Raw genomic sequence first — 25238 nt, forward strand, 5'->3', positions numbered from 1 at the left:
TTATGATAATACTTATAATTAGCAATAGGCTAAGTGTTGATTCGTTAGTGTTTAGTGCCTATTTATATTGTGAACTTATAAAACCCGTTCAGACTTCGAAACATTTGGTGTTGTGATATTGGCTGGTCATCATTAAACCCTTTTAGGTAAGTATTAGTACCTAAGTGCATGCCGGTTAAATTAAATATTGTAGTTGGCAGCCCTCAGACGTCACACAGACAGATGCGCGTGTACGAAATTGTCAATGTGTAGTGTCTGTGTGAAACAAGGTTGTTTGTATGAAGTGTCAGGGGTGTGTGAAAAATAGATGATTTTTTGTATTCGTGGGTAGATTTTCTTAAATAATTAATATCGTACCTACGCCAATCTGTCCTAATGCCTTGATCACACCTACCGATTGGACGGAGACAGTGCGCTCGGCCGAGTACTCGGGAGTGTATAAATATTACGACGAGTGCACGGCCGAGCGCTCGGCCGAGTTATTTGGCGAGATAGCTACTTTATTTGCTAGGGCGCCCGTCATCACGCTGTAACAGTTAGCTTACCACGGCATACGACCCCGTCTATTTCCTAAACATAATTTTTAAATCGTGATTTTTCTGTAGGTAGTCGAATAACTGAAATACCTACTACGTATAGAACGGCAACTCTCCGCTCCCCACCAGCGGCTGAGCTAGTTTACCTCACCCCCTCGGCCTTACTTTACGTCTTCAGTCGTATGGCGTCAGACGTCATACACACAGATGCGCGTGTACGATAACGCAATGTGTAGTGTCTGTGTAAAACGAGGTGTTTTGTATGAAGTGTCCGGTGTGAGGTGTAAGAAGGAAAAATAGTCCAATAGTAGTACCTTATCGCTAGCGGCGTCAGGAATAATATGGCCGCCACACAATCCATGAACGCAGCTAACACGAATGACAGTGCGCACATTACAAACGTGATGCCAAATATTGATCTTGCGCATATCTGAAACATAACTTATTATTTTTGTCTTTGTGCAAAATTCAAAAAAATAAATAAAAAATATTTACCCGGCGTGCGTGTATGAAGCGATTGATGATGTGGAGGAAGCAAGAGAAGTGAATTCTATAGTCTCTGCTTACCCCGGTGGGAATATAGGCGTGAGTTTATGTATGTATGTAAAAATATTTATTTTTCAAAATTGGCTTACATAGTCAGCGCTTTTTGAACGTCATTAATTAAATTACGTATTATGTAACTAGCTGTAAAACTACGAGTACTACCATATCGGAATCTGTGGTAGAAGTTTTACAGCTACTAGTCCCTAAGTATTGAGTAAGATGATCCGTGCTTCAGAAGGCACGTTAAGCCGTAGGTCCCGGATACTACTTACTGATGTAAGTAAGTAGTCGTTGTTCAAGCAGATGATGTGTGTAATGTGCACAGTGGAATCTTGGGAACGGGCGAGCGTGCAGAAGATGGAAATAAAACAATTCACGTCATCTTCTCTTCTTGTATTATCATAATCCAAAATCAGAAGTCACAATTTCCACATGTTTGTTTAGATAAAAATACGATTTAAAATATTAGTGTATACGGTAAACTTATGTTCTACATGGCGGCCACGGAAGGAAGGAAGGAGCAACGACAAAAGATCAGTGTGCATAGATAAATTTTAGTTATTATTTTAAACTATAATGTATGCAATGACATCACTATCATGCAGCCTAGTCTGACATTCATAGTTATATAATTAATGAATTTTATTTATATCAGTCGTCACATGAGCCATGTCATGGGCCTTTGGCGGTTCAACAATAACCCTGACACCAGGGTTGATGAGGTTGGTAATCCACCTCACAACCCACACGATAGAAGAAGAAGAAGGCGCATTTCCTTACTTCTATTTCCTCTTCATCATCATAATCTATCTACTCCTTTTCTTCCATAGTATATGTAGTAGTTTAAGTAGTGATATTTATTTATTATAAAAAATATAATTATGTGTAATATTATTATGTAGTTTATGTAGTCGAAAGTGTATTTATTTTATACGCACAAGTATTCCCGTGCTGCACTATCCCGCTATATTACATAATATTCAATATCTCCTATACTTAAAGGTTGTCTGGAAGAGATTGCTACTGTACTTAGCAATAAGGCCGCCTATTGTACTCATTCTATTTCTCTCTTATTTTGTATTTTGTTTTTTCCGTTTGTGCAATAAAGTATTTGTTATGTTATGTTAAGAAGACTGTACTTACATTATAAATGATGACAGCTAGGAAGTCATACAGTCCAGTCTCCGTCGTCGCTGCGACCAGGGTCATTACATATAACAGCTCCAATATGTAGTCCAGGTTCAGCCAAGTCGCGATTGTATCTGCACCAGGTTTGATCTTCAGATAGGCCATTATGGACATGCACGCCACTGCCATTATAAACAGGGCTAGCACGCGACTCGTCTGTGGACAAACATAATTAAAACACATAATAACGGGTTCTTACCGCGTTTGTGAGGACACAGTGAGTGCGGTTTGTCGTAGTGAGTTTGGTGCGAGTTCAGATGGTTCCGAACATTCCGATACCAAAAACATAAACAAGCGGCAAAGAAAGAGGGTAGACAGATATGTCTGCCCGTAGAAAAATTACGGATCTACCTACTCCACTCCAATCTCATCAGTCATCCCGTGATCATGGCACTTGCAATTGCAACAGTGTCGAAATATCGGGAGTCTCATATCCCCATTAAACGCGGTAAGAACCCGTTATTATGTGTTTTAATTATGATAATAACCGCGTAAACTTAAAACAATGTGGACAAACATGATAATTCCACTTGATATCACCTCAGAATCACGGAGAACTGGCAACACGGGTTAGCGCGTGGTAAAAGTAAATCTCTATTTAAACATCTCATGCAAAAGATCTCTTAGCTGTAAGTTAACTAAGTATCTTAAAACATAATAACATTAAGCGAACTCCACTCCCACATACAAACCGAGGAATTGGTTTTGTGGGGTTTTTATTGTACCAATATTTACCTTACTTACTTAAAACTTGCAAAAATAGAAGCTCAAAGCGAAAAAAGAAGGATGGATAATAACCCTGACCCAGGGTTGATGAGGTTGGCAATCCACCTCACAATCCACACGATAGAAGAAATCAATTGTTTTAAGTTTACTCTGTTATTATCATAATTAAAACACATAATAACGGGTTCTTACCGCGATTGAAATAGGGAAGACTCCCGATGACCAGTCATCCCGTGACCATGGCACATGCAACTGTGTCGAAATATCGGGAGTCTCATATTCCTATTTCAAACGCGGTAAGAACCCGTTCTTCTTGTCGTTTCGACGGCATTCAGATTTCTTCAGCCCAGTATTCCGCCACTCGAACAGCATCCTCGGTGGCACTCATCAGCCCCTCTCGCGTGCAGGTATCAGGGCACGCGGGGCAAGTTATCAGATGAGCCATGTGGCGTAACACCACCCGTTATTATGTGTTTTAAGAAGAAAATGTTTATGAAAAACAAAACTCACCTGCAAAAACAACAAAGCTAGTATCAAGCCGATAACAATTAGGCTGTATTTGACGCCATCTGCCGGCGAGATCACGTTAGGTGGCTCCGGCGTCGTCGAAGTGGAGGTGCGCCCTCTGCCCTTGGTTATCTCTATGGCGAAGGCGACCGCGTCCAGCGCCGTGTTGTTGATGAAGTCCTTCACCGTTGTCATGTTCAACGCGTAAAGCATTCCATAAGTGACAGTTACGTTCGAATCCGCCGTGGTGTTGGCGTAATGTCTATGGCCGTGATACCTCCCATCCACAGCTACAAAAAAAAAATATATATATAAAATAAATAAAAAAAAAAATTGTTTTGTATGCTGTGTGCAATTAAGTATATTTGTATTCGAAGCAATTCATCTAAGAAAGCAATATTGCTATTTGACATTTTTGTTTGCATTGCGCACTTACTTTTGTATGCGCATGGTCGGAGTGAGAACAATATTTTTGTCACAATATTACAATGTTTGTAACAGCCTCCGTGGTCTAGTGGTTAGAGCGTTAGGCTCACAATCTGGAGATCCGGGTTCGATTCCCGATGGGGACATTGTCGAAATCACTTTGTGAGACTGTCCTCAATCAACCGGAGGAGGTATGGAGCATACTCCACCATGCTGCTCCAATGCGGGTTGGTGTTTTTACGGCCAATAGCCGGGACCAACAGCATAACGTGCGAGGGCACGGAATCATCTTACTTTTCCGGACAATCAGGTGATTCAAGCCTGAAAAATCCTGTGTTAAAAAACACAAAAAATTTCGGAACGGAAAATTCCACTTGATATCAACTCAGAATCATGGTCTGAATCATCCCCCTCAGTATTCGTTACGATGTCACTAACACCTTGTATACTTGAAAAAAAATGGTACGAACCTCTGAAGCTGCTGAAGGTGTATCCATACATCCGCACGTTGCCCCAGGGCACGAAGTTGTATGGCTCCTGTACCGTGAACGAAGTCATGGGGTGCCGGGACAGGTTGTACCGGGTCAGCCTGGCTGTTATGGTCGTGAAAGTCCACCAGGTCATCGACGAGGTCCTTGTTCTAGTGCTCCTGAAAATGATGATGTATCAGCATTCTATGGCAGCGGCTCTACTATAGAATAGGCAACTCTCCGCTCCCCACCAGTGGCTGAACTGGGTTTACCTCACCCCCTCGGTTATTTTTTTAGCAGCTCAGCCAGCTGCTGGCGACTATGGCAAGTCAGAATTACACTCCTGCGTCTGTACCCAGCAGCCCAGATCGTAGAATTGATCATTTCATGATCTGTTATAGCCAACTTAAGTTGACCATATCGTTGAAACGTCAACGTTTAATGGTATTTCAATCAACGTTTGACCATATCGTTAATGTAGGAGGTGTCCATTCTATGTGGTGTAATAAAAATGCGAATAGTCGATTAATTTCTTAGGATCAAAATTATGTAACTATTCGATATGGAAAATTGTACAATTACATTGATTCATCGATTATAATATCAATCAAGTTTTAAGTATAATCGACACCAGCGCCACTACCGGTAGATAATGTTACTAATTTTACGATATGATTGCCAACGTTTGGCCATATCATGAAGTAATCATGCATTTAGGTGCTCGGTGGCGCAGCGGTAAACGCGCTCGGTCTGCGATTGTTGAAGTTAAGCAACTTTCGTAAAGGCCGGTCACAGGATGGGTGACCACAAAAAAAAGTTTTCATTTCGAGCTCGACCGTGCTTCGGAAACCACGTTAAGCCGTTGGTCCCGGCTGCATTAGCAGTCGTTAATAACCATCAATCCGCACTGGGCCCGCGTGATGGTTTATGGCCCGATCTTCCTATCCATCCATAGGGAAGGCCCGTGCCCCAGCAGTGGGGAAGTTAATGGGCTGGTGATGATGATGATGATCGTTAAACGTTTTGTGTTCTATGATTTGGCCACGACATCAGCATTCTTTGGCAGCGGCTCTACTATAGAATAAGGGCAACTCTCCGCTCCCCACCAGTGGCTGAACTGGGTTCACCTCACCCCTTCGGTTTTTTTTTTGCAGATCAGCCAGCTGCTGGCGACTATGGCAAGTCAGAGTTACACTCCTGCATCTGTACCCAGCAGCCCCCCAGCCCTGCATGCTCCACTTTGTAAGTAGACATACATACATACATAAACTCACGCCTATTTCCCACCGGGGTAAGCAGAGACTATAGAATTCCATTTGCTTCGATCCTGACACACTTCTCTTGCTTCCTCCACATTCATCAATCGCTTCATACACGCACGCCTGTTCAGAGTAGATCGTATTAAACCTTTTCCAAGGACATTTCCAATTTGGTCATCGTAAGTCCTTCTCGGTCTTCCTCTGCCAGCCCTACCATCAACTTTCGCTTTATACACCGCTTTTGCAATTCTATTATCCTTCATCCGCTCTACGTGTCCAAACCAACCTAACATTCGAAAGAGATCGGGCCTTAAACCACCACGCGGGCCCAGTGCGGATTGATGGTTATTAACGACTTTTAATGCAGCCGGGACCAATGGCTTAACATGCCTTCCGAAGCACGGATGAGCTCGAGATGAAAACTTTTTTTTGTGGTGACCCATCCTATGACCGGCCTTTGCGAAAGTTGCTCAACTTCAACAATCGCAGACCTAGCGCGTTTACTGCTGCGCCACCGAGCTCCTCAATACCATACCATGTACAGTCATGAGCAATATCATGTACCCACTTTAGGACTCTGTCGCACTAACATATTTGACATTTATTGAGACTTACAGTTCAATTTATCAAAAAAGTTAATGTGACATGGTACCAAAGTGTATACAGTAGGGCCTCGGTAATCCGGACGTCCGCTTGTTCGGTGATCGTTGTAATCCGGCCGGGCAATGTGATTCGCGGGGGAGGGTGTAGGTGCGGGCTGTCGTGAGCCAATGCACCGTTAGTCTTTTGTTGGTAGTTGGTAATTCTGAGGCAGTAGGAGCTTTAAACACTGCTTTAAAATGGGCCGAAGATAACAAATTTGATAGCCACGAAGTTATGTTTCTCCGTCGACTTAGAGACCGGGCTTTCGAAATGAAGTGCAAAAATTATAAACAGAAGAGTATTACAGACTTTTTCAAGAAGATTTAACTAATATTTTATTTTAACTTACTGATTTCCTTACATGGTTGTATGTAATTTTGAACATGTGCATTGATTTCCTTACATGATTGTGAATTTTGAACATGTGCATGTACATTTTGTCTTCATGCTATACATAATTCAAAAATTGATTGAAGAAACTAAGGTTAAACATGTGTTTTATTAACATTAAATATGGCATACTATAATCCGGACGCCTCGATAATCCGAAAAGGGTCTTGTTTTTGCCTCTCCGGATTAACGAGGCCCTACTGTACATATTAATGCTCGTGACTTAAACTTATCTATCTGATCTTAAACTTACTCACTTTGTCCACATAGTTCTTGTAACCACGATTGGTATGTAGGGACAATCACCAGAAATGTAACATAAAACGATTAAAAATCGTGGAAATACAAGAAAAAACTTGAATGAATAAGTATAATACTTCGTCCCCCAATATGTGGTCGTGTGCGTGTACGACATAGTCCTTCTAGTTGTAGTGCTAGTAACGGCGGAATACGAGTCCTCGTATATTCTGTGGTCGACCTAAAAACAAAGCAATGACGATAAACATACATAAACTCACGTCTATTTATCACCGCCTATTCACTAAGCAGAGACTAGAATTCCATTTGCTTCGATCCTGACACACTTCTCTAAGGATAAAAACTGCCTATTTCTTAAAAAAGCAATATTTTATATATCTGTCGTGGCCATCGTAAAATTGATCATTTCATGATGTGGTCGACCATTTCATGAAATGGTCATATTTCATGAAATGGCCAACTTAAGTTGACCATAATTAAAACACATAATAACGGGTTCTTACCGCGTTTAAATGGGGATATGAGACTCCCGATATTTCGACACTGTCCATTTAAACGCGGTAAGAACCCGTTATTATGTGTTTTAATTATGATAATAACCGCGTAAACTTAAAACAATGTATTAAGTTGACCATATCGTTGAAATGTCAACGTTTAATGATATATCAATCAACATTTGGCCATATCGTTAATGTAGGCGGTGTCCATGCTATGTGATGTAATAAAAATGCGAATAGTCGAAGAATTTCTTAGGATCAAAATTATGTACCTATTCGATATGGAAAATTGTACAATTACATTGATTCATCGATTATAATATCAATCAAATTTTAAGTATAATCGACACCAGCACCATTATCGGTAGATAATGTTACTAATTTTACGATATGATTGCCAACGTTTGGCCATATCATGAAGTAATCATGCATTTAGTTGCTCATATCTTTAAACGTTTTGTGTTCATTGATCTGGCCAAACTACATCATGATGTGGCCAACGAATGGTATTCTATTTCATGAAATGATCGAGCACATCATGAAATGATCAATTCTATGATCTGGCCACGACATATCTATCTTATACATCTAAAAAATAATATAACGAGTTGGAAAAACAGACGACGCGACGGCAGACAGTTCCAGTCCTTTGCTGTTCCCATCAAAAAGGAAGAGGCAAAACTTTTAGAGCGGATTGGAGGAATATCACAACACAAATGACGTCTAATCGTCCGTAGATATAATGGAGTGGGTGGAATTAACTCCTCTCTCTTCTATCGTATGGGTTGTGAGGTGGAGTACCAACCTCATCAGGGCTGCCAGATGTACGATTTAAATCGTACTCGTACGATTTTTTGGCATTTCTACTCATGTACGATCGCAAGACTACGATCGTACGGAAAATGTACGATTTTTCGGTACCTGGCAACATTTCGTTATAAAACAAATGTGTTACTCCGGCAGCTTTGATTTTTTTCAACGTTGCAGGCATTTTTTTAATCACAAGTGCAGAAGAAATTAAAAAAGATACGATTTAGATGGCGCCATTCTATCGGAACTGGACTGTCTTGAAACTACCAATGCTGTTTCCAGTAATTGCATTAAAAAGTACCGCGTTACTGCCACTCATGATACTGATTCCAAGAATAATAAAACCCGACGACATGCAAGTGATGCAGGCGATAGATGACGAATAGCGCAGTTTTCCGAATAAAAAAAAAGAAAATTAACCTCAGAAAATTAGTATAAGTCTAATAAACAGTTTTATTGCATTATTTTTCTGATTCTTAACGAATTATTCTCATTTTTCATAAAAACTTTGAACTTTTAAGTTGTACTATCTTTTCATTTCAAAATTTCCTTGGAATACGTTTTTTTTGTAGTTGACGTACGATCATGCCTTTTTTTCATCTGGCAGCCCTGAACCTCATCAACCCTGGTGTCAGTTACTATTGAACCGCCAAAGGCCCCTGACATGGCTCATATAACGACTACTTACATCAGTAAGTAGTAACTCGTGAAGTACCTGGGCTTCACGAAGTGTAACCTATAAAAGTCTCTGCTGAGCCCAGTGGAAAATAGGCGTGAATTTATAGGGAGGTTTTTCTTGCAGCTTCTTTTCCCCGGCTATACAGGTTGTGAGAAGCTGCAGTAGTTTTAAGTTTACGCGGTTATTATCATAATTAAAACACATAATAACGGGTTCTTACCGCGTTTAAATGGGGATATGAGACTCCCGATATTGCAACACTGTCGAAATATCGGGAGTCTCATATCCCATAGGAGTCTCATGTCTCATATTCCATAAGTTTAAATGGGGATATGAGACTCCCGATATTTCGACACTGTTGCAATATCGGGAGTCTCATATCCCCATTTAAACGCGGTAAGAACCCGTTATTATGTGTTTTAATTAAGCTGCAGTAGTTTTAGGCGGATGAGACGTTCGTTATGTAAATATTGACGATTCAAAGTGTAACTATGTTACCTACTGAATAAAGATATATTTGAATTTATGTATGACGGTCTTACCTCGACATCGTCTGCGTCGTCTCTCTTGACATCTGTGCGATTGAAATTATCCTTATGATAATATAACCTCTCAAACTGGCAGTTGAAAAACACATTGGAGTCACCAAACGGACCTTGCATCCGCACTTCCAACTCAACAGTGTCGTAAGTGTTGTTTATGGGCAGAACTAAAAAGAAAAACCAGTCAAACGAGAAGTTTTCAGTCACTAATAGGCTATACATTGTTTTAAGTTTACGCGGTTATTGGCCCCGATTCCTGCAGACACCGCCTAATTTTATTTTAAGTTATATCCGTCATTTTCATATCCGTCGAAAAGGAAAGGGACGGATGATTCACAGCTCTTAATTTTAGAAAGAATGAGTAAATGAATAAATAACCCGGGCGAATCAAAAAGGTATGTCGCTGGTATGCAATCCGTTTGACGTGGTGTCGGGTTATTGACTGACGTAAAATTTTTAGACGGTTGTTTTAGATTTGTCCTTAAAATTTACGTGTGTTCCATAAATTTTATGCTTGTCGATTACCCATCCTTTTCCTTTTCGGCGGATAAAAAAATGACAGATATAACTTAAAATAAAATTAGATGGTATTTACAGGAATTAGCACCATTATCATAATTAAAGCACATAGTACCGGGTTCTTACTCTTACGTACTCATCAGTCATCCCGTGATCATGGCACTTGCAACAGTGTCGAAATATCGGGAGTCTCAAATCCCCATTTAAACGCGGTAAGAACCCGTTACTATGTGCTTTAAATACTTAGGCTAGTTTCCAACTAGTCAAATCAGTTACTTTCTACTAAACGTCTTTTTTTTTGACGTGACTTATTGTAGGTTTGCCGCAGATGGCATTAACTACTTGGCCTTGAAAAAATATTTGAAAGAATTAATCAACCCTAGTGGGTCGATAGCGATAAGCGCTGAATGAGGGAAATCGTCGACCACGCCGGCGGGGTCGGTATCGGGGTCCTGAAGTGTTTGGTGTCGCGAGCTGATTGGCTGCCTCTATGGCTAGAGTAATCGGGTCGTCGGGATCGTATCTACTAAACGTCAAAACGAAAAGTTACTATGGAAATCGTATGAAAAAACACACTGTAACGTCATAGAAAAATGTGATAAAATGTCGGACTTAATATTATGGTTTTCTTAATTAAAATTCATAAATAAGCTAAATAAAAAAAACAATGTTTTTTGTTAGTTTTAGATGTGTCTTTATTTAGTAATCAGAATTTCATAATTTATCTCGAACCTAGTACATACATAAACTGCCTATATACGTCCCACTGCCGGGCACAGGCCTCCCCTCAATCAACCGGAGGGGGTATGGAGCATACTCTACCACGCTGCTCCACTGCGGGTTGGTGGAGGTGTTTTTACGGCTAATAGCCGGGACCAACGGCTTAACGTGCCCTCCGAAGCACGGAATCATCTTACTTTTTCGGACAATCAGGTGATTCAAGCCTGAAAAGTCCTTACCAAACAAAGGACTCATATATATATTTTACGAAGGACCCCCCACACTTACATTTAAAATCTTGGTACTTTTCGATGTATGTATTCCATTCTATCTGATCCGACCGAGGATCAACTTCGTTCACATTTACAAACCCGGCGCTCATCAGGAACCAGTACAGCAACAGGACCCACAGCGATGTGAACAGAATTAGTTTGATCACAAACGTCAACCAAACCATGAAACGTTTTAGCTGAAACGCAAACAACGAGAAGCTCTCAACGAATTCCCAATCAGGGACTTTCCAATCGACGTTCTCCAAACACACGACAGATGGCGTTGTTAAGTTTTTCCTTATTTCAAACTTCTACATACATACATAAACTCACGCCTATTTCCCACCGGGGTAAGCAGAGACTAAAAACGCTGGGTGGGTGTCACTACCACCCATACCTATGTGAGTGACATCGTAACTGAAAGGGATGATTCAGCTCATTCATCATCATCAGCCCATTAACGTCCCCACTGCTGGGGCACGGGCCTTCCCTATGGATGGATAGGGAGATCGGGCCTTAAACCATCACGCGGGCCCAGTGCGGATTGATGGTTATTAACGACTGCTAACGCAGCCGGGACCAACGGCTTAACGTGCCTTCCGAAGCACGGAGGAGCTCGGGATGAAAACTTTTTTTTTGTGGTCACCCATCCTATGACCGGCCTTTGCGAAAGTTGCTTAACTTCAACAATCGCAGACCGAGCGCGTTTACCGCTGCGCCACCGAGCTCCTCCCCTAAAAGGGACGATTCAGCTCATTATTCTGAATTAATATCAAGTGGAATTTTCCTTAAACTTTTTCCAGAAAATAAAATATTTATAAAATTTTAAAATAAGCCTCTGTATTTTTTTAAATACTTATCCGAAAATTGACACGTAGCCAATTGAGAAAGTCAGAGTATCTATCGGGGTTAGAACCGGCGTTCCCCGTTTGAGAAGCAAGCCAGTCAACCATAGGACCACAGTGCCTTAACGTCAAAACGCTAAACTTACATATATCATCCGATTTTCATCATCTTCTTCTTCATTTCTGAAAAAATAACATTAAATAAGTCTTAATGGTGCTAATTCCTGTAAATACCATCTAATTTTATTTTAAGTTATATCTGTCATTTTCTTATCCGCCGAAAAGGAAAGGGACGGGTAATCGACAAGCATAAAATTTATGTAACACACGTCAATTTTAAGCACAAATCTAAACCAACCGTCAAAAAATTTTACATCAGTCAATAACCCGACACAGTTAAGTAGACAGCACGTCAAACGGATTGCATACCAGCGACGTACCTTCTTGATTCGCCCGGGTTATTCATTCATTTACTCATTCTTCCTAAAATTAAGAGCTGTAAATCATCCGTCCCTTTCCTTTTCGACGGATATGAAAATGACGGATATAAGTTAAAATAAAATTAGGCGGTGTCTGCAGGAATCGGGGCCAGTATCTACTAACGCTGCTGACCTCACTAGCTTACTTACTACCATGGTACAGTCATGAGCAATATAATGTACCCACTTTAGGACTCTGTCGCACTAACATATTTGACATTTAGTGAGACTTACAGTTCAATTTGTCAAAAAATGTATGTGACATGGTACCAAAGTGTACCTATACATATTAATGCTCGTGACCGTACAATAAAGATTATGGGATATGGTCTTTCTGGGACATGGACATTCTGGGATTTGGACCTTATGGACCTAAGGGAACAAAAATAGAAGCTCAAAAGTGACAGCTAACATTTCAAGGTTAGCCCAGCTGACGTCATCCGACCCCACATTGCCATTTCGTAAAAAAAAAATTACCCACGACCAATGTTTTTAATTTACTTTGCAAGGAGATTTTGAACTTTTAGTAAAAGATTTACGTACAGTTTTAATGATTTTTATCATCATCATCACTAATTTAAGAGCCACGCTCTTGTCGGTGTAGCATCCTCCACTTTTTTAGGGAAAAATAGAGCAGTGGTTTCCCTCCTGCCCTCTGCCCAATGATTTTTATATATGTGACAAATAATATTAATTAAATACAAAAGTCAGTAATTCGCTTAATTTTCAATAATACCATTTCAGTCCTTGGAATGTTGGAGATACCAATTTAATGGTAACACTCATGTAACACTCATCAGACGGATAGCAATGGCGGCTTTTCATAGAATTTAGCATACTTGGTTTTATTATACTATGCCTACTACCAAACCCCGGACACTTGAAACAAAACACCTCGTTTCACACAGACACTACACATTGACGTTATCGTACACGCGCATCTGTGTGTGTGACGTCTGACGCCATACGATTGAAGACTAAAGTAAGGCCGAGGGGGTGAGGTAAACCTAGCTCAGCCGCTGGTGGGGAGCGGAGAGTTGCCGTTCTTTACGTAGTATTATGTTTCGCAGCTTCATTCTTTGCGATTTATTGTTAACATAGTGTAGTTATGCCCCCACGCATCAGCCTTGCACGGATTTTTAGAGATATAGTAGGATTTAAAAAACGATATATGGCAACACTGAGTACTGGTTTTTCCTGTCGTTCGCACATTTTCTTCATTCCGTGTTTCTACGTTGAAGCCTTCGCACAACTCCTAAAGTTCGCAATTATTTTTACAAAAAGTATAATAATATATCTTTAAACATGGGAAAGCGGAAAGAGAAGACTAAGGAGCCAGCTGAAAAACCCAAAAGACGGCGAATAATTTATTCTTCGGAAGATGAACAAAATTGTAAGTAAATCTATATTATCTAATTGTGAAAAGTGATATCAATGCAATTAAAAGTGATGTGGACAACTGAATTCGGGTTGTACCCTTCACGTTGGTTTTGATGTGTACTGCTGTATTGGGCAGTGACCGTCATTAAAATATATAACGATGTGTATTGCTATAACCGGGCAATAACCGTCACCTGAAAATTACTGACAACTACATTTGTTGCAGATGAAGACGATAATTCGTCAGGAGTACGACTTAGGTCACGTGCCGCCACGTGCTCACGCACTCGTAGCCGGTCACCGGTGTTTCCCATCCACCGTGATACTTCGCCATGCCGCCGCCAGCCCTCACCACAACGCGATCCTTCAGCAGAGCCAGGTCCATCAACCGTGCCAATCGAAAATTGTACGGAAGAGATGGAGTTAGATGAAGAGATTTTACTATTACTTGGCGAGGCGCCAAAGGATGTTACTTCGCTTGGACCCCCTATCCATAAAGACATAGCCAGTCGTTGGCAAGAAATACTCGCCAAAGGTTTGTCGAAGGAAGTAAAGGACCAAATAATGAAGGAGCACAGCGTTCCAAGCAATTGTGACCTATTGTTACCTCCGGAACTTAATCCTGAAGCAAAGGCAGCCCTATCAGAGGTGTTTATCAAACGTGATATATCCCTGATGAATAAACAAAAGCAATTGGCAACGGCGCTTTCTGCTTTGGCCACCGTGACTCAATTGGTAGTTTCCAATGAAACATCTAAACAAAAACTTTTGAAACCTCTGAGCGATGCGTGTCGTATTATTTGCGATAGCCATTACAGGGAGACGGCAACACGAAGAAATTTTGTAGTGTCTTCCGTAAATACGGCCCTTAAAGAAACTCTTATTGACGCAAAGAGAGGAAAATTCTTATTCGGTGATAACGTCGGAGAAAAATTAAAAATAGCTCAAAACATTCAGCGATCTGGCGATGCCCTTAAAAGTATACAACAAAAGAATACATTTACAAAAAATAATTTCACCTTACGAAAGGGCCGTTTAAACTACCAGCACCAACGGAGGACAAATCACAAGCCAGCCGGCGAACTTCCGAGAGCAGCTCGTCAGACGACGATGACGCAGCGCCAGCACCCACCGCGCCACCCCGCCACCAACCGCACCCGGAAGCCGTCCGACCGCTCCCCACCGCCACGCAGGACTTACCAGCGATAACCTCTCACCAGGTACCTTACGCCGGCAGGTTACAATATTATTTACATGAATGGCAAGAGATCACAACCGACATAACTATACTTTCTTGGTTAGAAGGGTATAAACTACCGTTTACCACGACTCCATACCGTCATGATAGCCCTAGTACATTTCCTAAGTCTATTCAAGAAGGACGAGATTTTACTAAATCAATCACTACTTTGTTAAACATTGGCGCAATTTCAAAATGTCATCATGAAGATGGAGAATTCGTTTCTAGCATATTTTTAGTACCTAAACCGAATGGTGACCAGAGATTTATTCTGAATTTAAAGTGTTTGAATAAATTCATTAAAACTGTACATTTTAAAATGGAAGATTATAGGACCGCGTCAAAATTGATTACAAAACAATGTTACATGGCATCGATAGACTTAATGGACGCATATTTTTTAGTTCCTATCCACAAATTTCATCGCAAGTACTTACGCTTCCTATACAATGACACACTGTATGAATTTAATTGCTTACCATTCGGCTTATGTACAGCACCATACGTATTCACAAAATTGTTAAAGCCTGTAATGGAGTTTTTAAGGTCACGTAATATGCTCTCTGTAATCTACCTTGACGACATCTTTTGTATAGGGCGAACATACACAGAGTGTGCAAATAACATTCATAACACTAAAACATTATTAGAAAATTTAGGCTTTATACTAAATTTCAAGAAAAGCTGTCTTATACCAAAAATACAATGCAAGTTTTTAGGTTTTATTTTTGATTCTAGCAATATGGCTTTAAAACTTCCTGAAGAAAAGAAAATTAAAATAAAGGAAACTATGACCTCTGTTATAAATACGCGTAGATGTAAACTTCGTGAATTCGCCAGATTATTAGGACTTTTAGTGTCAGTCTGCCCTGCTGTTCAGTATTCATGGCTGTATACAAAAGATTTCGAACACTTTAAATATTTTTGTTTACTTAAAAATCCCAGCTATGAGCAAAAAGTAGAATTACCAGATTATTTAAAAAATGATATGTTATGGTGGGTAAACCACATAGATGAAGGTTTTACTTCCTTATATCCTAAAGTTTATCAATTAGAAATATTTTCAGACGCCTCCTCCACAGGATGGGGTGCTTATTGTGACAAAGGGGAATGCTTTGGATATTGGAAGGATGTAGAAAAGTTCAGGCATATCAATGAATTGGAAATGAAAGCTGCATTTTTCGGTTTAAAATGTTTTACCAAGCAACTTAGCAACTGTAATATCTTACTGCGAATCGATAATGTCACAGCGATATCCTGCATAAATAGAATGGGCAGCATTCAGTACCGACATCTAAATAAAATTTCTAGAGAAATTTGGCAATGGTGCGAATATCGCAGAATAACTATTTTTGCATCCTACATCAATACAAAAGATAACCAATTAGCAGATTCTTTATCACGTAAAAAATTTAATGATATAGAATGGGAATTAAACGATTATGCTTTTAATGAAATAATAAAAGAATTCCAAATTCCTGATGTAGATTTGTTCGCGAGCAGAAACAATGCTAAATGTCCAGTTTATGTGACATGGAAAAATGATCCAGAGGCCTGCGCCATTGATGCATTTACAATACCATGGAAAAATAAGTTGTTTTACGCATTCCCACCATTTGCGCTAATTCCAAAAATGTTACAAAAAGTTATCAGCGACGAGACTGAAGTAATTGTAGTAGTCCCATACTGGCCTTCTCAACCGTGGTACCCAGTATTTCAAAAACTGATAGTTACTAAATCAATTATTTTTGACCCAGATATAAACTTGTTAACATCTCCTTTCAGAACGAGCCACAATCTGCACAAGACCCTCAGATTGGCTGCCGCGAAGCTTTCAGGCAAGCTTTACTTAGGAAAGGTGTGTCAATAAGATCCACAGAAATAATGTTAGCCTCACTGTCAAACTCTACTTATAAACAATACGATGGGTGTATTAAACAATGGGTACTATATTGTAATACAAACAATTTAGATTACACTAAAGCGTCAGTTCCTAAAATTTTAAATTTTTTAACACACAATTTTGATCAAGGTGCTAAGTATGGTACTCTAAATTCTTGCAAATCAGCTCTGGCTTTAATTTTAGGTAATATTCTTGAAGATGAACGCATAAAACGCTTTATGAAAGGGGTTTTCAAACTACGACCAACAAAGCCTAGATATGCCGTTACCTGGGACCCAAATGTAGTTCTTAACTATTTAGCACAAAAGTGGCCTAACGAAGATCTCAGCTTGGAAACCATTTCAAAAAAGACGTTAACTTTGTTGGCATTAGTGACTGCGCACCGTGTACAGACATTCTCCCTAATTCAATTGAGCAATATTAAAATACAATCTCCTAATGACATTACTATAAGGATCCCAGATATTATAAAGACATCGAAACCTAATTCTTATCAACCAATTTTACGTTTACCTTACTATCCTGCGCGTCCAGAAATCTGTCCAGCTCGTTGTTTGGAAGAATACATAAATAAAACACAATCGCTCCGTAAAAATCACAGTTATTTATTTATCAGTTCTAGACGACCATATTCAAAACTATCACCACAAACACTCAGTCGTTGGATTAAAGATGTTCTTAGTAGTAGCGGTATAGATACTTCAGTATTTAATGCTCACAGTACACGGCACGCAGCCACATCTTCTGCTAATAAACTTGGTGTAAGCATAGACTTGATCAGGAGCACCGCTGGTTGGTCTAATTCATCTTCAGTGTTCGCAAAATTTTATGATAGAACTATTGTTCCAGATCCTAACCAGTTCGCAAATTCCATTCTGTCTTCAGAGCACCTGTAACAATAACAAACATTAATTAGAACTATCTACTACGATTATGCATGTCAAACGTTAAATTATTTTTGTTATTAAATAAAAGTTATGAAACAACACTTACCTTAGTTCCTTTCTTTTTGAGTAATTTTATCACCTTTCCAGTATTGAAGAGTGATTATTTCACATTTTTCTCTGAACATCTACACTATGTTAACAATAAATCGCAAAGAATGAAGCTGCGAAACATAATTGAAAGTCAAACGAACTTGTAAGTGAAGTTCGATGACAATTATGTGAGCAGCTTCATTCGACGCGATTTATACACACCCTCCCTAAAGCAAAGGAAGCATTAAGTATATGTACACACTTAGTTAACAAACTTAAAAGAAATGAAGAAAAACCCACCCTAGTTTGTAAATAAATGTGAAATAAATTACTTTAAACAAAATGAAGAAAATGTGCGAACGACAGGAAAAACCAGTACTCAGTGTTGCCATATATCGTTTTTTAAATCCTACTATATCTCTAAAAATCCGTGCAAGGCTGATGCGTGGGGGCATAACTACACTATGTTAACAATAAATCGCGTCGAATGAAGCTGCTCACATAATTGTCATCGAACTTCACTTACAAGTTCGTTTGACTTTCAATTATTCCCTATTCTATAGTTGTTGTTGTATATTTACATTTAACCTTTTTTTTATTTCAACTTACAAAGTGGAGCACATAGGGCTGGGGGGCTGCGAGGGGGTACAGATGCAGGAGTGTAACTCTGACTTGCCATAGTCACCAGCAGCTGGCTGATCTGCATAAAAAAAAATAAGTGTTACGAAATTAAAATAATAATAATCTGTCAAAGCAAATTCGATATAAGTAAGTACCAAAGTAGTCGGGCCTTAAACCATCACGCGGGCCCAGTGCGGATTGTTGGTTATTAACGACTGCTAATGCAGCCGGGACCAACGGCTTAACGTACCTTCCGAAGCACGGAGGAGCTCGAGATGAAAACTTTTTTTTTGTGGTCACCCATCCTATGAGTGGCCTTTGCGAAAGTTGCTTAACTTCAACAATCGCAGACCGAGCGCGTTTACCGCTGCGCCACCGAGTTCCTCAGGTTTAAGGCCCGATCTCCCTATCCATCCATAGGGAAAGCCCGTGCCCCAGCAGTGGGGACGTTAATGGGCTGATGATGATGACCTAAGTAGTACTACTAAGGGTGGTATTAATAAACTAATCTCATCTTCGAGACTGCCCTCAAGATCATGTCAATGTGACAGTTCTTATATAAAAACAGGGACTTGAGCATGATCTTGAGGGCAGGCTCAGCTGAGATTCGTTTATTAATACGTGCTAGTATTAGCATAGAATTAGCAAACTACGTATCGAACAGCAACTCTCCGCTCCCCACCAGCGTCTGAGCTAGGTTTACCTCACCCCCTCGGTCTATCTTTAGTCTTCAATCGTATGGCGTCAGACGTCACACACACAGATGCGCGTGTACGATAACGTCAATGTGTCGTGTTTGTATAAAACAAAGTGTTTTGTATGAAGTGTCTGATCGACAGTTCGACAACGCTAAAATACAGGGTGTTAGTGACATCGTAACGAAAACTTTGAGGGTTGATTCAGGCCATGATTCTGAGTTGACATCAAGTAGAATTTTCCGTGACAAAAGTATGGAACGGAAAATAATTTAAACACTAAAATTTTCATGACTTTTCCAACCGGAAATTCCACTTGATATCGACTCAGAATCATGGTTTGAATCATGCCCTTCAGTATTCGTTACGGTGTCACTAACACACATACCTACTTGTATGGCTACCGTATACGATGTACTTACGGGGTGTAAGTGACATCGTAACGAATACTGAGAGGGATGATTCAGCTGATTATTCTGAGTTAATATCAAGTGATGGTGATGTTTTTTGATTGCTATTATAGATGAATTGCTTCGATGTGGCCATTTTTACCCCCCAGGCCCTTAAACCTACAGGCTCGACAACGTCAAAAATAATCAAACCTTGAGTCTTGCCCATATAGAACAGCAATACACCTTGGTTCTCACTTCGACCAGAACGCAGAGGATGCCCCTCCGACTGACACTCTCCAGCCCAAGATTTCGAACGAACACGAAAGCTGTAAAATCAAATGAGCAGCATAGAATAGGGCCTTTAACTAGGACAAACAAAATTAGTGACTTCCCAGGGATCTACATCACTAATTCAAGAGCCACGCTCTTATCGGTGTAGCATTCTCCATGCTACTTTTTGAGGGAAAATAGGACAGTGGTTTCCCTCTTGCCTTCCGCAAGTACTCAGTCTGACGCGAGTGGGATGCCGCCCAGAGTAGTCTATTTCAAAGCCGTACTAGGACTCCTGTCCTCCGCCTCTAAATAGTACTGACAGTTACTGCTGCCCTCTGTCAGGTTCCAGGTTAGTCCCTGTGATGCGCCCCTTCCGTCCTGCAGGATTACCTTCCCCAAAATAAATATAGATTGCTCTGTACAATGTTGCCTTCGTTAAACCTTCTAATTTCATCTTCTTCTATCGTGTGGGTTGTAAGGTGGATTACCAACCCCATCAACCTTGGTGTCAGGGTTATTATTGAGCCGCCAAAGGCCCGTCAAATGGCTCATGTAACGACTACATAAGTAACTACTTACTTATGTAGTCGTTAACCGGGACCAACGGCTTAACGTGCCTTCTGAAGCACGGATCATCTTACTTTTTGGACAATCAGGTGATCAACCTGTAATATCCTAACCAAACTAGGGATCACAACGTGATTTTGTGATATGTCCCCACCGGGATTCGAACCCGGGACCTCCGGATCGTGAGCCCAAAGCTCAACCACTGAATCACGGAGGCCGTTACACCCTTAAACACTAGAATATACTTACACATTTGAGCAGGGATCGTAAGAGATGGTCTTCTTATTAAGCTCTTCTGTTTTTAAGTTCTCATCTGGAAAAACAAAAAACAAATTAAATTACTCACTTACTATCATCATCATCATCCATCCAAGCCGTGTCCGGCGAAGGCGACTCTTAAATGTCTATTCCAGGTCGATGTTATGATAGGCTCTAATGTGGCTAGCAAAATCGAAGTTCCTATAACGTTCCTATAACACTTACTATAACGTGTACTTAGCCTAACTACATAATACAGGGTGTTAGTGGCATCGTAACGAATACTGAGGGGGATGATTCAGGCCATGATTCTGAGTTGATATCAAGTGGAATTTTCCGTCGCAATTTTTTTTTTTCAATTCTTTATTTTTGCGATGGAAATTTCCACTAGATATTAACTCAGAATAATGAGCTGAATCATCCCCCTCAGTATTTGTTACGTTGTCGCTTACACCCTGTACAAGTACATACAAGTAGTCATACAAGTAGATAGGGTGTTAGTGACATCGTAACAAATACTGAGGGGGATGATTCAGACCATGATTCTGAGTTGATATCAAGTGGAAATTTCATAGTCTCTGCTTACCCCGGTGGGAATAAGCTTGGGTTACCTCCGTGGTCCAGTGGTTGAGCGCTGGGCTCACTATCCGGAGGTCCCGAGTTCGATTCCCGGTGGGGACATATCACAAAAATCCGTGCTTCGGAAGGCACGTTAAGCCGTTGGTCCCGGTTACTACTTACTGATGTAAGTACGTAGTCGTTACATGAGTCATGTCAGGGGCCTTTGGCGGCTCAATAGTAACCCTGACACCAGGGTTGATGAGGTTGGTAATTCACCTCACAACCCACACGATAGAAGAAGAAGAAGATCACAAAAATCACTTTATGGTCCCTAGTTTGGTTAGGACATTACAGGCTGATCACCAGATTGTCCGAAAGTAAGACGATCCGTGCCTCGGAAGGCACTTTAAGCCGTTGGTAATGGTTACTACTTACTGATGTGAGTAAGTAGTCGTTACATGAGCCATTTCAGGGGCCTTTGGCGGCTCAATAGTAACCGTGGCACCAGGGGTGATGAGGTTGGTACTCTGCCTCAAAACCCACAGAAGAAGAAGAAGCTTGGGTTTATGTATGTACAGTCATGAGCCATATCATGTACCCACTTTAGAACCCTGTCGCACTATCACATTTGACATTTAATGAGACTTACGGTTTAATTTGTCAAAATAGTTAATGTGACATGGTTTCAAAGTGTTTACATATTAGCACTCGTGACCGTATGTTTTAAAACTAACCAGTGTCAGTGGATGATTGCGAAGGGTCTTCGGTGGTCCATTTCCTGGCCAAGGCTTGGCGATACCGCTGAATACGCACAACGGGACATAACGAGACCCTGCGCAAAAATAAATAAACATAACATTAGGCCATTATCGGAAGCTGTGGCAGCCCAGTTGGTAGAACGCTTGCCTCTCATCTTGAGGTCGCTAGTTCCATTCCAGCACAGGCCCAAAAACCAATGCACTTTGAGCTCGCAGGTCCCAACCCAGCACAGGCCTAAACCAATGATTGTCGAATTCATTTTCGAAGTCATGTTTGGATCGTAATGGTTATCACGTGCTCAGCAGTGAAGAAAATCATCGTGAGGAAACCCACATGCCCGAGAAATGCATTTTCGGACGAGACTTATCCTGTATTAGGCTGGTTTTCCTTCGCGGGTTGGAAGGTCAGACAGCTTCTGGCGTCAGCAGTAGCTTCTGTAAAAAACCGGACCTGTCAAATCTTCAGGTTAGGTAAGCGGACACTGTTGAGACAGGATAACGCTAGGGAGATGATGATGATGATTGCGCCGGTATCCCCGGAAGGGTAGGCAGAAGTGCATAGTATACAGGGTGTTAGTGACATCGTAACGAATACTGAAGGGGATGATTCATCTCATCATTCTGAGTTAATATCAAGTGGAATTTCCTGTCGGAGAAAGCATGAAAATTTTAGTGTTTTTTTTTATTAATATTTTCAGTTCCATACTTTTGTGACGGAAAATTCCACTTGATATGAACTCGGAATCATAAGGCCGCCATTTGCCATGTACTTAGTTAAGACTTTTTGTAATTATTTATTTTTATTTTGGTGCAAAAAAGTGTATTTGTATTGAATCATGGTCTGAATCAACCCTCAAAGTTCTCGTTACGATGTCACTAACACCCTGTATACAATCCATCCCATACTACGTTTAAGCACACCAAGGACACTTCATACAAACAACCTCGTTTTACACAGACACTACACATTGACGTTATCGTACACGCGCATCTGTGTGTGTGACGTCTGACGCCATACGATTCAACACTAAAGTAAGGCCGAAGGGGTGAGGTAAACCTAGCTCAGCCGCTGGTGGGGAGCGGAGAGTTGCCGTTCTATACGTAGTATTATTGCTTATACTATGGTTTAATAGCCATAGGGGGCGAACCTATTGCTATTAACCGGGCACAAATTTTCGAAACCGTCGACCACTCCGACGAGGTCGGTATCGCCATGCCTGTACCCAGCAGTGGAACGTATATAGGCTGTTTATATTATGTAAGATCTAAACACTATTACTTACACAGTTTCCTTTTGCGAGAGGTCTAGTTTAGAAGTTATTTCCGACTCCGAAACTGCGGTCGTAGATTCGTTCTCAGTTGATGTCGATTCGTGTTCTAAAACATACGATCAAAAAAAATAAAAAAGAACACGGACCCGTCGGCGCAAACGCATAATATCAACATACATACATACATAAACTCACGCCTATTTCCCACCGGGGTAAGCAGAGACTATAGAATTCCATTTGCTTCGATCCTGACACACTTCAAATAATAATAGCATAATAATATCAAATTTTACTTATTTTTTATATACCGGGGTAAGCAGACTATGGAATATACTAGTGTTACCTACCGATATTTGAAAAGATAAGTACCATCTAGGTATAGGGTACAATGATGTTGCTACCTATATTGCTTCTCTTTATTTTGATCAGAATAATAATGGGTGGAAGATGTAGGTAACTGGGTGTACTTAATAAAAAGGGTCATCATTTTTAATTTACTTTGCAAAGAAATTTTATACTTTTAGTAAAAGGTTTACGTACAGTTGTAATGATTTTTATATAACATACATAACATAAATAGCCTATATACGTCCCACTGCTGGGCACAAGCCTCCTCTCAATCAACCGGAGGGATTTTTATATATGTGACAAATAGTAGTAAGTAATTAAATACATTAGTCAGTAGTTCTCTTAATGTTCAATAATAAAATTTACGTCCTTGAAATATTACAGATACCAATTGAATGGTAACACTTACGTCATCAATGGGCTAGCAATGGCGGCTTGTCATAAGATTGAGCATACTTGACGGGTCTGCATGACAACCGCGTCGCGCGCGGCGCGAATTATATTGAGCGCTTCGCCCAATAGCCATTTGACGTCCATTTACGTAGATAGCATTCGAATCGTTTATTGGTCCAAGCGCTCTATAATTCGCGCCGCGCGCGGCGCGGATTTCTTGCAGACCCGGCAAGTATGCTCAATCATATGACAAGCCGCCATTGCTAGCCCATTGATGTCGTAAGTGTTACCATTCAATTGGTATCTCCAACATTTCAAGGATGTAAATTTTAATTGAAAGAGAATTATTGACTAATGTATTTCATCATCATTGTGCCACTTGTAATATTGCACAATAATTATGTTTATTTCAACCGGTCATTGCACCATTCCCTATTTTGTATTAAGTATTAATCAGCGCATGATATGTTGTTATAAAATTATATTTTAGCCAGAGTCGTTAACCAACCATTGTAGTAGACAGTCACTTATATAAATACAAATCTCATATCTCAGTCTACTCCTGTTATTTACCTCATCACATCATCCACAATACCTCACTACGGCACTAAAGTTATAATCATCATCATCATCAGCCCATTAACGTCCCCACTGCTGGGGCACGGGCCTTCCCTATGGATGGATAGGGAGATCGGGCCTTAAACCATCACGCGGGCCCAGTGCGGATTGATGGTTATTAACTACTGCTAATAGCCGGGACCAACGGCTTAACGTGCCTTCCGAAGCACGGAGGAGCTCGAGATGAAAACTTTTTGTGGTCACCCATCCTATGACCGGCCTTTGCAAATGTTGCTTAACTTCAACAATCGCAGACCGAGCGCGTTTACCGCTGCGCCACCGAGCTCCTCAGTACAGTAAACTAATGTATTTAATGACTCCTATTTGTAACATAGGTATATAAAAATCATTACAACTGTACGTAAATATTTTACTAAGAGTACAAAATTTCCTTGCAAAGTAAATTAAAAATGATGACCTTTTATTACCCCCAGTTACCCAGTACTCACCGTTATCATTATCTGTGCCTTCCTTGACACTCCCACGCGATGTGTGGTCTATCGAGGACTTTTTCTCCTTCAATTGAATTCCCTTTTGATGTCTGAGAAGCGAATCCACCGACCGCGACCTTTTAGCACTGACCGCGCGTCTCCTGTCTGCATCCGATTCGTAATTCAGCGAGAACGTAGCCGATCCCCTGATAAATGGAAGCGAGGGCCGCATTTTGGCAAG

General features: G+C 40.5%; 1 protein-coding gene across 1 annotated transcript; it reads right to left on the bottom strand.

Moving 5' to 3' along the window:
- Positions 1-445: 445 nt before the first annotated feature.
- On the bottom strand, positions 446-25238 carry LOC126378736 (uncharacterized). The gene is made up of 15 exons (XM_050027117.1): positions 25016-25238; positions 23220-23313; positions 21913-22010; positions 20609-20672; positions 19730-19845; positions 18421-18511; positions 11979-12015; positions 11004-11184; positions 9477-9643; positions 6948-7168; positions 4400-4578; positions 3507-3793; positions 2226-2426; positions 851-966; positions 446-527 (listed from the first exon to the last, which is right to left on the bottom strand). Exons 1-15 carry the CDS (start codon positions 25227-25229, stop codon positions 446-448), a joined length of 2148 nt encoding a protein of 715 aa, XP_049883074.1. The 5' UTR covers positions 25230-25238.

This window comes from Pectinophora gossypiella, chromosome 27 (genome assembly GCF_024362695.1).
Source record: "Pectinophora gossypiella chromosome 27, ilPecGoss1.1, whole genome shotgun sequence".
Classification (NCBI taxonomy): Eukaryota; Metazoa; Arthropoda; class Insecta; order Lepidoptera; family Gelechiidae; genus Pectinophora; species Pectinophora gossypiella.